The sequence below is a fragment of the Myotis myotis genome, unplaced genomic scaffold, assembly GCF_014108235.1.
Source record: "Myotis myotis isolate mMyoMyo1 unplaced genomic scaffold, mMyoMyo1.p scaffold_m19_p_6, whole genome shotgun sequence".
In the NCBI taxonomy this organism is placed as follows: domain Eukaryota; kingdom Metazoa; phylum Chordata; class Mammalia; order Chiroptera; family Vespertilionidae; genus Myotis; species Myotis myotis.
This window is the reverse complement of record NW_023416368.1, coordinates 34,870,661-34,885,908: the sequence shown is the minus strand read 5'-3', so window position 1 is coordinate 34,885,908 and position 15,248 is coordinate 34,870,661. Positions and strand designations below refer to the sequence as shown.

At 43.0% G+C, this 15,248-nt stretch overlaps 1 protein-coding gene across 1 annotated transcript in view; it reads left to right on the top strand.

Moving 5' to 3' along the window:
* Positions 1–15,248, top strand: part of HSPA4 (heat shock protein family A (Hsp70) member 4) — a 44,721-nt gene that overhangs the window by 4,963 nt on the left and 24,510 nt on the right. The window contains exons 2-4 of the mRNA XM_036312796.1: positions 5,802–5,859; positions 9,264–9,404; positions 11,585–11,707. Coding sequence (XP_036168689.1) covers positions 5,802–5,859; positions 9,264–9,404; positions 11,585–11,707 — 322 coding nt within the window. The remainder of the gene's footprint in view (positions 1–5,801; positions 5,860–9,263; positions 9,405–11,584; positions 11,708–15,248) is intronic.

The window sequence follows — 15,248 nt, the reverse complement described above, 5'->3', positions numbered from 1 at the left end:
TTGGGAGAGTCCCAGGAAAAGTGTAGAAATAGGAATAAATTTAATGGTTTGATTCAAAGTACTCAAGTTTGCATGTATGAGATTTGGAGTCCAGGAGTCCTAATGATTTTGGAATCCTTGAATCGGTTCTTCATTATAAAATGGGGACAGTAATAGGTTTTTCTTCTTTTTTTCTCTCAGAGTATTTGGTAGAACCAAGTGTAGAATGCTTAGCACACTGCCTGGTATATGAAGGCTCAATAATGAAAGCTGTGGAACAAGGGAGTTTGTTCATGACGGAATAATTCAGCCACTGAAGACTTTTCAGAAGATCTGTTGAAGAGAAACAAATTGAATGAATTTTTTAATCTAGTCTCTTTTAGGACTTATATTTACAGGCATACCTCAATATATAAGGGGTTTGATTCCAGACCATGGCAATAGAGCGAATATTGCGATGAAGCCAGCCATAGTCTTTTTGCTGGTGGAGAGTCTTGCCTTCAATTTGTTAAAACACACCTGAGAAGAGCAATAAAACTAAGTGCTATGTAAACGAGTTATGCCTGTATTAGAAGTATTCACCTAAATGCTAATGGTAGCCCTCTAGGATTGGAGGGAGATTTTTTTGTGGAATTACAGGTAACTTACTTTCTTTGTACTTTGTTTTTTTAATTTTCTACTGTGAGCTTGCACTGGAAAGAACTGAACTAGGTTCTAATGCTGGCAGTAATTAATATTCAACTTAATCTTTTTGGGCTTCACATTTACATATTAGGTTTTTTTAAGCTTTTAGTTTGAAAAAACCCTTCAACTTGTGCTGTTGGACATATTGGTCATTAAATTGTTCTTTTTTAATTAAAGTAGTATTTTTTTATTTCTCATGGATAAATGATTTTAAAGATGACTGGATTTTAGTGGACAGTTTGAGAAGGTGAAGCAGAATTTTCATAGAATACTGGTAGGTATATATATATTTTTAATATATTTTATTGATTTTTTACAGAGAGGAAGGGAGAGAGAGAGAGAGTTAGAAACATCGATGAGAGAGAAACATCAATCAGCTGCCTCCTGCACATCTCCTACTGGGGATGTGCCCGCAACCCAGGTACATGCCCTTGACCGGAATCGAACCTGGGACCTTTCAGTCCACAGGCCGACGCTCTATCCACTGAGCCAAACTGGTTTCGGCGGTAGGTATATTTTTGTATGAAACTCAGATCAGGGCTTCACTGGAGCTATAATAATAGCTAATATTTTAATATCTATCTATCTATCTATAATAATAGCTAATATTTTAATATCTATCTATCTATATCTATCTATAAAATAGATAAATATGCTAATTAACTGGGACAACGTAATGGGTGGACCTGACAGGAGGAGGAGGTTGTACACGCAGTGTGTGTGTGGGGGGCAGGGGCGGCAGGGGCGGCAGGGGCCTCCTTGTTCCTGGGCTGGGGGAGGGCCTGATCAGCCCCGGCTGTGGCTGCTTCAAGGGCCTGAGAGGGAGGCGGGGCTGGACCAGTGACTCGAGGGGGGGGCGGCGCCGTGTGATTTTGAATCGATCGCTGGGCTCCTAGTTTATTATATGCCAGACTCTAATATAAGCCCTTTATAAGTGGATCAACAAAATTTAATCTATAGCAACCATATGAGGGAGGTGCTATAATTTCCCCATTTTAGAGATGAGGAATTGAATGTCAGGTTAAGCAACACAGAGGTCACACAGTTAGAAAGGCAGAGAAGGGATTTGGTAGACTGAGACTGTTTAATTCTAGACCCTTAGCTCTTTTTACTGCATATGTGTTCAGTCAAGTTGATTTCTTCTTTTTTCCCCCCTAAGGATTTCTTTTTTTGGTGCAATGGATGGCTTATTGTTAAGGAGCATTTTTAGAATGTAAGAATTAAGTAGTGATACTATATTGATTTTCTATGATATGGTAAGAAAAGTGTGGACATTTCCTATACTTTACAGGAGTTATATACTTTGTTTGAGGTGTTACTGCTGTATTATGTAGTGAAGATTGATGTTCTATTAGTAACATTTGGTTGCTTTGTAAGAAGTTGGGAACTATTTGTAGTGTGTGTATACATAGACCAAAAAAAAAAAAAAAGATGAATAATTTGAACTGATACAAACTTTCATTTAGCTTTTCAAGATGTATGAAACACTTCTTACTGTTAAAAAGGCAGATGTAGATTTTAAAAGTAAGTGAAACTGTTAACTGACTTCAAGGAAAATTACTTAGAGCAGCTTTGTGCCGTAGAATATTCTGTGATGTTGGAAATAGTTTATATCTGCATTGCCCAAAGTCCAACAAGTTTTAATAAGTAGGAATGATTAATTTTTACCTGAGGGGAGTTGGAAGGCTTCACAGACGGAGTGGGTGATATTTCTGGAGAATGACTGATTTAGAAGGGACCAGAGCATTTCAGGTGACAAAAGTGGCATGAGCAAAGCAGGAAAATTGGAAGACTGATTAAATTGAGTTGGGTGTTACTATGTGCATGGAGGTGCAGTTGGAAGATGGGATAGGGTTAGGATGGTAAAAGACGTAAAGAATCTGGGCTTTATTTCTTGGTTATTGGTTTTCTTGGTAAGGTAATTAGAAGCTCTTGCTTCTAGAGTTATCTAGATAGAATAGGAAATTAACCTTTCAACAAGATATACAGGAAAGTTGGGAACGTAAATGTTTTTTATTCTTGGAGCTAGTAATTGTTTTGAGATGGAGGTTTGAAAAGAGGGCTGCAGAAAACAATGAAAAATAATTAACATTCCCTTTTAGTTATGTTGAGATTGAGGTATTGGTGGTATACACTTTAGGAAATTAGATCTGGTAGTTTTTAGAAAGATGTAGTTTTACCAATCGATAGGCTTAGGAGAGGAGAGAGTGAATGGAGTGGTAAGATTTGGTTAATTTCCTGAAGGGCACTTATAGGCTGTGATAGCAGAGGTATTTAAGTGGTGCTCAGAAAACTTTAAAAATTATAGTGATTGGTAGCCCTGTCACAGTGGCTCAGTGGTTGAGCATCGACCTATGAACCAGGAGATTGAGGTTCAAATACCCGCCAGGGCACATGCCTGGGTTTCTGCCTCGACCCCCTATCTCTCCCCCTTTCCCTTCCTCTCTGAAACCAATAAAATATATATATATATATATATATATATATATATATATATATATATATATATATCGTTTTTTTTTTGTTTTTTTTTGGTAAAGAATTAAGAATTTATTAGGTCATCTGGAAAACCAGATCGGCTGAGCCCCAAAATGGCGTCAGCCAATCCTATCTAATAAAAGACAAAAAGGGTAATTAACCGTACCTCCGCTACGCTTCCCATGGGCTAATAAGGGCGTTATGCAAATTAACTGCCAACAAAGATGGCGGCCGGCAGCCACACAGCTGAAGCGAACACGAGGCTTGCTTGCTCCAGTGATGGAGGAAGCCAAGGTTCCCTGCCTGCTGTGGCCTGGCTCTGAGCCTGAAAGCAACAATGTTTCAATTATAGAAGCTAAACAAATGCCAGATACCTGCTTTCAGCTGGCCATGGCCTCAGAGCTGGGAGCGCCAGTGATGGCAACAATGTTTCAATTATAGAAGGTAAATAAACCCCAGAATAAAAAAAGAAAAAAAAGAAAAAAGGAGAGACTGGGAGCTTCAGTCACTGGCCAGCCTGAAAACTGCCCTCAGCCCCTCACCCAGACTGGCTAGGCACCCCAGTGGGGACTGCCACCCTTAAGGGGATGTGACCAGCTGCAAACAGCCATCAGCCCCTCACCCAGGCTGGCCTGGCACCCAAGTGGGACCCCCACCCTGATCCGGGACACCCTTCAGGGCAAACCAGCCGCCCCCCACCTGTGCACCAGGCCTCTATCCTATATAGTAAAAGGGTAATATGCAAACTGACCCTAACAGCAGAATGACTGGGAATGACTCGTCACTATGACACACAGTGACCACCAGGAGGCAGAGGCTCAATGCAGAAGCTGCCCTCTGGTGGTCAGGGTGCTCTCACATGGGAGGAGCTCTGCTCAGCCACAAGCCAGGCTGACGGCTGCCAGTACAGCGGTCGTGGTGGGAGCCTCTCCTGCCTCCTCAGCAGCACTAAGGATGTCTGACTGCAGCTTAGGTCTGCTCCCCGCTGGCAAGTGGACATCCCTCGAGGGCTGCTGGGCTGCCAGAGGGATGTCTGATTGCCATCTTAGGCCCAGTCCCCCCAGGGAGCAAGCCTAAGCCAGCAGGTGGTCATCCCCTGAGGGGTCCCAGACTGCGAGAGGGCACAGGCCGGGCTGAGGTCCCCCCCCCCCCCCCGCAAGTGCACAAATTTTTGTGCACCGGGCCTCTAGTAAAAATACATTTAAAAAAATTTTTCGTGATTGGTATAGATGCAGGAAGGCTGAGCTTCTTGAGGGGCTATGCCCAGCATGTTCTAGCCCCACAGAGTGTAGGATTCAGAGGAAATCTGATGATACCAAGCTAAACCATAACTGCTCTGGGAGATTAGCTCACAGGGTTCTCACTTACCCCATTGGTTGAAAAGGGCCACAGAGGTCCAGAGAGGCCCAGCATTCTACCCCTATGCATAGGGCTAGTAAATTTAAGTACAATTTTACTTAATTTAATTAGTAAGGTCATTTAAATATTCAGATTTGGACCAATGCAGTATGACTTCAGAGCCCTATTTCTTACTCTGCTAAATTGAAAGAAGTAGGTTTCCAGGGAGGATAGAGAAAGCCAAAAATAGAATGTAAAGTATGGAGAAATGATCTTACTCCATTGCTTTCTGATTATATGGCCCTGGATAAATTTACTTAATGCCTTTTTGATCTCAGTTTCCTATAAAATGGGAATAAGATAGGGTGTTGATGGGGATTAAGTGAGATACTACATATGAGCAATTTATGCATTCATGATAATTAAAGCAGAAGAAAGTGGGCTTTACTACCTTAAGGGGAAATAGACTCTTGGAAGAGCTATGTCTTTTGGGATTTTTTTTAGGTGGTGGCAGTAAATTTGATTTTATAGCTTAAGAGAAAGCAGCTACTGTAAAGGGAGGTGACAGATATATGAAAATTAAGGGAATACAGGGTAACATAGGGATTAATTAGAATAAAAAACGAAGAGTGATGCATAGGGGTCATGATAGCAAAAGCTTCAACTCCAATATAGCTGACTTTAAGCTTAAGCATAGTATTTTAAAGTAGTTTACCTTTAAGCAGGCTTCAGTTTCGCTTTCTAAATTAAGCAGCAAATAGGTCATACCAAAAGGCAGTATATGAATAGGTGATTTGGAAGAATGTGTTCAGAAGTGGGAATGAAGTTCTTTGTCAGAAGTTGAGTCCTCAGAAGCTACTTCTAGAAAAATTACTTTTTATTTATATACTAAAGGACAAGAGTTTTCAGAATTTATAGGCTGTTCTCTTTTTGTAGTTATAAGTTGTTTTAAAAAACAAAGAACATTTAATTGATGAATTGATATGAGGGTACATTATTTTATGTTGGGATTTGAACATCAGACTTCAAGAATGAGAGGAGAGTGGAGACTGGCTAGTCCAACTCTAGTATTTTAGACAGATTGTCATCACATAAAACTGCAACATGTAAATGAGAGGACTCCAATTATTTTAAGAGGCAACCTATTCTGTGGACAGTTTTACTGAACACTATAAAGGTTAAAGTCATAGACTTACTGTGTGCTGATAAAATAAACGGTTTTTTAGTGAAGACAGAATTCTTGCCTGGTATGGTTGTGGATGTACTGTAATGTTGCATTAATTTAGGATGTAATATACTAAAATGTTTGTTTTATCTTCTAGGGCTTGCATTTCTTTTGGTCCTAAGAATCGGTCAATTGGAGCAGCAGCTAAAAGCCAGGTAGGTAGAGTTTCGTTTTTTCCTAAAATGAGTTATTTTTCTGGTTTATCCCTCGCTCCATTTAGCAACTATTTGCGTGCTCATTATGTGTCTAGCACTGGTAGGGCAGTGCATGCATGTGAGACAGACTTATCCCTATTTGCATGTACTTGAGTGAACAGCATGAACAGTATAATCTGTTTAATGCAAACTGCTAGGATGTATTTTGCCCAGAACTTGTTTTAAACAGGCTTGCTTGTTCCTTGATGTTTAAAATGCTCTTTAAAGTCGTCTCCTTGGGCCTTTCTTACTAATATTGAGGGTCATTGTTGTTTCTAGATTAGATCTTGTTAATCAAGGTTCTCAAGGAAGGAAAGCATACTTGTAGAAACACATTAACTTACCATTACTTTATTTTGTAAACTAGGTATCTGACATATTTGCTGGTTTCAGAGCAGCAGAATCCCAAGAGTTCTGTTATCCTGAGTGTCTGAGGTTGCTGTGACATTAAGGAGTTGCATATTTAATCTTTTTATGGTTCAATTTGGGGCAAAATATAGAATGAATACTTGTCTCTCTTTCTGGACCCAGAAGGGCCTAAAATTCATAAGCCTAAGAAAATGGTGGTTGGCCAGTTGATTATTAATTAAACCAGGTGTTTTATAATCTTATTTTTAAAAAGTTCAAGATGTTTTAGGAGGCAGTAGATAGCAAGTACACAGCTGTATTGAATGTCTTTTCTTCTAAAATTTCAGTGAATTCTTCCTGTTTTTAAAATTTTCTTTCATTATTGAGAATAGTTATTATATTAAATTGGCTGCCTAGTTCTTGGTTGACATAGTTAATTGTGGTATTGAGTTTCTACTTGGCAGCTTGCTGAAGCTGGGCCTGATTTGGGAGGCATTGTTTTACAAAAAGTCTTCTGTGTGGGCCCTTGGACATACCTGATGCAGAGGGGCTCTGTAGCTTATCCTTAGGGCTTGGTACACTTAGCTCTGGCATTCAGAAGAGGAGTTTAAGCACAAGTTCATTCTTGAATTTTTTGAATGTCTTTGCCAGTGTTTTTTCCTCTCGTAAATTATAGTAGTTTATTGTAGAGAAATAAAAAATATATAGATAGAATATTATAGGGAATTTGGAAGTTACTGTACTACCACCATCCAAAAATCACTTAGTATCTGAATGTGTAACCTTTTGTACCCTTTCTAAGCATATAAATAGCTTCTCTCCTACAAAAGTGAAGTCATACTATATAGATACTTGTCTTCCAACGTCCTAAAATAATCTTGCCCACTATATAGCTATACCGTAATTTATTTACCTATACACATTTAGGCTATTTCTAGTTTTCTGGTATTATAAATAACTAGAGGCCCAGTGCACGAAATTCCTATGCCTGGCCAGCGATCAGGGCTGATCAGGGCCTTCCAGCTGCCAGCTGGGGCCTTCCTTTGTTCTGCGCTGCCCCTGGTGGTCAGCACATGTCATTGCAAGTGATCGAACTCCTGGTCAAACTCCCAAGGGGACACTTTGCATATTAGCCTTTTACATATATACTAGAGGCCCGGTGCACAAAAATTTGTGCACTCGGGAGTGGTGGGAGGGGGGTCCCTCAGCCCGGCCTGTGCCCTCTCGCAGTCTGGGACCCCTCGGGAGATAACGACCTGCTGGCTTAGGCCTGCTCCCGGGTGGCAGAGGGCAGGCCCAATCCCTAGGTGCAGCCCCTGGTCGGGCTCAGAGCAGGGCCGATTGGGGAGTTGGGGCGCCGCCCCCTGTCATGCACAGAGCAGGGCGGATTGGGAGGTTGCGATGCCACCCTCAGTCACGCTCAGGGTAGGGCCGATTGGGGGTTTGGGGCACTGCCCCCTGTCACACTCAAGGCAGGGTTGATGGGGAGGTTGCGGCGCCACCCCCTGTCATGCACAGAGCAGGGCTCATCAGGGGGTTGGGGAGCTCTCCCCTGTCACTCACAGAGTAGGGCCGATAGGGGAGTTGGGGCACCGCCCCCTGTCACACACAGAGCAGGGCGGATCAGGGGGTTGGGGCTCCGCCACTCTCACACTCAGGGCAGGGCTGATGGGGAGGTTATGGCTCTACCGTGTCACACACAGAGCAGGGCCCGTGGGGGGCGGGAGGATTGGGGCGCCGCACCCTGTCACACACAGAGCCGCAGGGCGACCAGGGGGTTGGGGAGCTCCCCCCTATCAGGCACAGAGCAGGGCTGATCAGCGGGTTGGGGCGCCTTCCCCTGTCGCGAACAGAGCAGGGCGGATAGGGGGTTGTGGCCCCGCCCCCTGTAACACACACAGAGCCGCAGGGCGATCAGGGGGTTTGGGCGCTGCCCCCTGTCACGCTGATCCCGGTGCTGGGAGGCCTCGCGACTCCGCTGATCCCGGTGCTGGGAGGCATATTACCCTTTTACTGTATAGGATAGAGGCCTGGTGCACGGGTGGGGGCCGGCTGGTTTGCCCTGAAGGGTGTCCTAGATCAGGGTGGGGGTCCCCACTGGGGTGCCTGGCCAGCCTGGGTGAGGGGCTGAGGGCTGTTTTCAGGCTGGCGGGTGACTGAAGCTCCCAACCGCTCTTTTTTTTCTTTTCTTTTTTTTTATTCTGGGCCAGCTTTAGCTCTTGAGGCTCGGCTGCTGAAAGCAGGTTTCCGGCCTTTGTTTACCTTCTGTATTTGACACAATGTTGCGGTCCTGCTGGCTGAAGCCTGGCTGACTGAAAGGAGGTTTCTGGGATTTTGTTGAGCTTCTATATTTGTTACAATGTTTCTTAGAGAGCAGCTGAGAGGCCGGCAAGGCAGGTGGGGAACCTGGCTTCCTCAGTCACTGGAGCAAGCAAGCCTCCCTGTTTGCGTCAGCTGCCTGGCTGCCGGCCGCCATCTTGGTTGGCAGTTAATTTGCATATCTCAGTGATTAGCCAATGGGAAGGGTAGTGGCTGTATGGCTAATTACCATGTTTCTCTTTTATTAGATAGGATATAGATACTCTGTCAGTATGGTAAGTTTCTTTCACTAGAGTTTCTGAATTGACACATACTTCCATACTGACTCCTGGAAAGCTTGAATCACAAACTGTGAGTAATTTTTAAAAGCTAATAAAAGTCATTATGTGTAAATGTTTTGGAATTTTAAGGTGGTAAATACTTTTGTAAGTATAATGACCTGTCTATATGGAGAAGCAGGACAAGCGGGACTGTCTGTGATCTCTGTGTTACTTGTTCAAGTTCCTCACCCTTCAAGCCTCATTTCACGTGCTAGTCCTCATTCAGAAAAGTTTAGTGCTGAAGAAAACTGAAACTCAAAAGGAAACTTTGTGGAGTTACAATGATGCTAATTTAATCTGATGCTATTGATTTTCTTTTTTCCTAATTTAATTGGTATCAGTCTTTCTACTTTTTGATTCAGCTTTCTTTTCTCTTAGATCATTTCCAATGCAAAGAACACAGTCCAGGGATTTAAAAGATTCCATGGCCGAGCATTCTCTGATCCGTTTGTGGAGGCAGAAAAATCTAACCTTGCATATGATATTGTGCAATTACCTACTGGATTAACAGGTATAAAGGTAAGGTTCTCAAGATAATTCCTGATGATTAAAATACAGCATTTTATTTTATTAGGTCAGTGTATATCAATACCATTCTGATTTCATAGTATAATGAAAATGCTTAGGAAAAACTTGCTAGTAAAGACCATTTGGCATTTTTTTCAGTGATTTGGATTTTGATTGAGAACCATCGGTGGTAGTGATAAAATTTTTTAAAAAAAAAGATATTTTATTGATTTTTTTACAGAGAGGAAGGGAGAGGGATAGAGCGTTAGAAACATTGATGAGAGAGAAACATCGATCAGCTGCCTCCTGCACACCCCCTACTGGGGATGTGCCTGCAACCAAGGTACATGTCCTTGATCGAAATCGAACTTGGGACCCTTCAGTTCGCAGGCTGACGATCTATCCACTGAGCCAAACTGGTTAGGGCAGGTAGTGATAAAATTAATGCGGCCATTGCTGCTTGTCTTTTTTTTTAAAATTTTTATTTTTTATTTCAGAGAGGAAAGGAGAGGGAGAGGGAGATAGAAGCATCAATGGGGATCAAGCCCACAACCTGGGCATGTGCTCTTGACCGGAATCGAACCTGGGACCCTTCAGTCTGCAGGCTGATGCTCTATTCATTGAGCCAAACCTGTCTTGTTTACTGATGTGATTTTAGGGTGTGATTTGTGGAAGAGCAAAGAAATCAACACTATTAAGTCATTAGCCAGATATATGGCCATACTTTTGACAATATGAATTAGATTGAAAAAGATGTTCTTTTGAGGAAAAGGGAGTTTAGTTTTTGATACCTCTGGGATATCTAGAAGATCCTCTTTGTGAAGCTTGCAGTGAACTGATCGTTCAAAAGAGGTGAGAGGCTGGGGATGGGTAGGGTGCACTCCACTGTCTCTTTAGTACTCAGAGGTGGTAAGAAGAACACAGGAGAGGGTGGTTGAACTTTCCAGGCAAGTGAGTTTAGAGATAGGAGATTTGGTGTTTGAGACCTTCCAATTGGAGAAATCAGAATCATGAGAACAGGCATACATTCCAAGAGTGATGAGAATTGAGAGAAAAAGGTAGTTGTTGGTGCCATTGTAGCTGAGAATTCAGTTGAATTTAGAAGTGATGAATTCTGATAACTGAAGTATGATCTCTGTGTTTACTTAGGATATCTATGGCAATAATCTCAGAAGTTTGGATGACCTAGTAAGGGAGTAAAGCTGGAGTACAGAGGAGGGAAAAAGGGCGAGGTGAAGAAATGGGGGATGGGATACTTAACATTAAGAAAGAAAGAGGCTGAATACTGGCAGATTTAGTCATAAGCATTGCAAGAGCCAAAGGAGAAAGAGACTAAGGAGAAGACCTGGAGGTTAGGTAGATCCAAGTACGAGGGTAGGAGTTGACTAAGTTTATATAAATAGCAGGGAAGGAGAGGCCACTTAGAGGCTCACCACGAAGGTTATTTTCCCATCTTTATCATGCAGTAAAATGAGAAACTGTTAGACTCTAAACCAGAGTACATTATGGTTGGGCTGGGGAGTAAGGAGTAGGTAGCTTTCAAGCTGAGTTAGAGCAGCAGATTTAAAAGAAGAGAGTGACATTTCTGGTCTGCATTGTAGTGGGGGAGTTACGGGTATATGTGGGATGGGGCTTACTTATTCTACCCAGCCTTTCAACATACAAAGTTTGCAACTCTTGTCAAAGTTGCAGACTTCATCCAGGGTAGGCTATCTCGAAGCTTTTTTTTAATATTCTTTAATTCACCAAGTATTTATTTTGTCAGGTCTGTCAGTATTAGAGCTATAGCAGTGAATGAATTTGACCAAAACCATGTCCTCAGGTTAGATTGAATATTGGGGAGGTGATAACACACAGTATGTCAGATGGTAAAATAGTTCACCACCAACCCCTTTACAGAGGGGCAATGTAGTTCATGGTGAGCTACACCAACTTGCTTCTGCACAGGTAATTGTCTCAGATTTTATTGATAAACTTGCCACAACATTGTTTATGTAGTGGTCCTCATCTTTAAGTATCATGTACATGTTATAAAGATAAAAGTGACCTTTAAATTATTTTTGCTTCTAAAACTAGCTTTCTTCAATTCTATCTTGAGGTAATGTTTCATTGATGATGGTGAGATATTGCTCATTTTAGGCTCTTAGGACATGAAAAATATATGTCTAGATCCTTTTGTCATTTTATTGCAGGTGAAATATATGGAGGAAGAACGAAATTTTACCACGGAGCAAGTGACTGCCATGCTTTTGTCCAAGCTGAAGGAGACAGCAGAAAGTGTTCTTAAAAAGCCTGTTGTGGACTGTGTTGTTTCAGTGAGTTGGAGCCCTACTCATTATTAAGACTTGCATGAAGAAGCATTTTCATTTTAACTGCAAATAATATTGGTTTTTGCCTTAGGTTGTATGATTGATTATTTTAAGAAATTTATCAAACTAGACCTCATTTTCTTGAATTCTCTTTTCTCGTCCCTAGTTATTGCTCCAGCCTCCTCTGTTATTCTGCCTATTTAAAGGCTTATCTTAAACCCACTTCATCCTGGATTTCTTGTAGCACTGAGCATAGTGTCTAGTGCAGGGGTGGGCAAACTTTTTGACTCGAGGACCACAATGGGTTCTTAAACTGGACCGGAGGGCCGGAACAAAAGCATGGATGGAATGTTTGTGTGAACTAATATAAATTCAAAGTAAACATCATTACATAAAAGGATACGGTCTTTTTTTTTTTTTAGTTTTATTCATTTCAAATGGGCCGGATCCGGCCCGTAGGCCGTAGTTTGCCCACGGCTGGTCTAGTGGCTACTTATTTGTTAAATTAGTTGAATACTCTCAATGAAAAATGCTTTATTTTTCTCCCTTTGTATCTCTGTATCTTTGCTGTCACTGTATCTAGCTCTAAAGGCAAACAGCAATAGACTTTATCTTGTCTTTTCCATAATCCTATCTAGATGGAAGCTTGGCTGTTTGTAGCAATGTGCTTGTAATATGATGGAGTCCTTAGCAACCATTGAAATTTTGGCAGTTGCATTGGCTTTGTCACTGAATCTCCTCTTTCCGTGGCTGTTATCTGATACTAGAGGCCTGATGCACGAAGATTCGTGCAAGAATAGGCCTTCCTTCCCCTGGCTGCTGGCACCGGTTTCCCTCCGGCACCCAGGACCTGGGCTGCTTCGCTCCGGCTGCTGACAGGCATGTGGGACCTGGGCTGCTTTGCTCCAGCCGCCGCCAGGCATCAGGGACAGGGGCTGCTTCCCTCTGGCCGCTGCTGCCACCCACCAGGGGCGTGCTCTGAGCCGTGCTATGCAGCCCGGCTTGGAGCATGGAGCACGTCCCCACCACTGGTGTGTGTCCCCGCAGGGGTGGAGGCGTGCTCCGAGCCGTGCTGTGCAGCCCGGCTTGGAGCACGGAGCATGTCCCCACCCCTGGTGTGTGTATGTCTGCTGGGGCTGGGAGCGGCACACAGTCCTCTCCCGCCCATCTGTGCGGGCAGTTCTTCCTGAGCGCTCCTGGTGCAGCCTCCTCCAGCGGTTGTGATGCCTGGCTAATTTGCATATTACCTGTTTATATATATACTAGAGGCCCGGTGCACAAAAATTTGTGCACTGGTGGGGGTGGGGTGGGGGATGTCCCTCAGCCAGACCTGTGCCCTCTCACAGTCTGGGACCCCTCAGGAGATAACCACCTGCTGGCTTAGGCTGACTCCTCAGGTGGCAGATGGCAGGCCCTCTGCTGCGCCGCCCCGCTGCCCACCGCACATGGCAGGCCCGGCGGGCGGTGGGATGGGGCGGGCAGAACGCGATCCACCACGCCCCGCCCCACCGGCTGCTGGGCCGTGCATACGGACTGCAGGGCTGGCGGGCGGCGGCTGGCAGTGGGGCGGGCAGGTTGCACTGTCCCGCCCTGCCTGCAGTATGCAAATTTGCTGCCATCTTTGTTGGCGGTTAATTTGCATATTGCACCGATTAGCCAATAGGAGGCATAGCGAAGGTATGGTCAATTACCATGTTTGTCTATTATTAGATAGCATAGATGTTATCTCTGTGGCCTCCTTTGTTGTTGCATTGGTTGACAAAGCAAGGACTGTTAGGTAGTTTTTTCACCACAGTCTGTTGTCTGGTGGATTCCATAATTCTTGGCTATCTAGTAAAGCAGAACTGACATTTGTTGGGAAAAATTGGATTATGACTGTTGTGCTACATTCTGGTTGATGCAAAGAATAAAAATGATGCTTCTCTTAAAGATTCAGTACAGACACTATTTTTTTAGATGCTTTCTGCTCTTTATTCGTCTGTCAGATTTGTCCTCATTTCCCCATCTAGTTAGTGCCTTTAACATTGATCCTGAATTATGCTCAGTGTTGAAGTAAAATGCTTGAGTGGTGTTTTCAACTTTTTGAGTACGTTTAGAGGTGATGTGTTAAGTCATGTGCTGGGGGACCTAAGGACTACACTGAGTTTTGATGATTTGCTAAGAGGATTCACAGGACTCAGAGAGTATGGCTGTTCTTAAGGCTAAGATTTATTACAGCGAAAGCGCAGAAAGCAACATCAACAAAGGGAAAAGGTACATGGGCAATGAATGTCTGGAGGAAACCAGGCACAAGCTTCCAAAAGCCCTATCTTATCTTATCTTATCTTATCTTATCTTATCTTATCTTATCTTATCTTATCTTATCTATCTATCTCAGAGAGGAAAGAAGAGGGAGAGAGAGAGAGAGAAAAACATCAATGTTGAGAGAGAATCATTGATTGACTGCCTCCTGCACACCTCCCACTGGGGATCAAGCCCACAACCCAGGCATGTGCCCTTGATCGGAATCAAATCTGGGACCCTTCAGTACAAGCTTGATGATGCTCTATCCACTGAGTCAAACCAGCTAGGGCCAAGAGTCCCTGTTAATTAAGCACTGCTTAATTATTCCAGCAACAAATTGTGACAGCATATGTGAAAATGTCATACACCAGGGAAGTTCTGCCCGTAGCCTACCCGGAGTCGAGGGTTTCTATGGAGGGGCAGAGTCAGTCATGTAGGTACCTTATGCCTAGCATGTACCAAAATACAGACTTTCAGAAGTAAAGTAGGTATTCCGCATAAATTACGTTGTAGAAACAGTTTAGGCACAGTGCCTCACTCTTAACATTTAGGGAAGTGTTTGTATCAACTTAGGGAACTGTTTATCACTCAAGTTTCTGGATTCTAGGAAAGGGCCCATCTTGTCATTAGACCTTTCTAAGGATAGCTATCTCTGGTCTCTATGTGAACTCTCTTCTGCACAGTCATTACTCTTAGCTCTTTGTACTAATGTTATATCTGATTGCTATGTAAATAGAACCTTGGTGTGTTGTGCTTAATATATAAATTGATTATTGTTAAAACATAAACTTTATTTTTTTAGAAAGGTAATAATAGCTCAGTGTTCAAAAATCAAATGTGTAGATAGGAGGGTGTATGGAAGCTTCCGCACCCTTGTTATCTAGTAAGTAGTATTTCCTTCCCAAAGTTACCAATTTTACCACTTTGTCACATACAGATCTTCCTAGAGGCTTTTATGTACTGAAGCAAATCTAGATAGATCCTTTTTAACTTTTTTCTTTTAACAAATTTTGGACAATTTATCTTGTATTCGTTCCATAGCAGTAAAGAAGTGCATCATTCCTTTTAATGTCTGCGAGACTCCAGTTTATGAGGTACTTATTTAGCTAGTCTCTGTTGCACATCCAGTTTTTTTTTTTTTAATCATTGATCAGCTGCCTCCTGCACGTCCCCTACTGGGGATCAAGCTCGCAACCTGGGCGTATGCCCTTGACTGGAATTGAACCTGGGACCCTTTAGTCCGCAGGTGGAAGCTCTATCCACT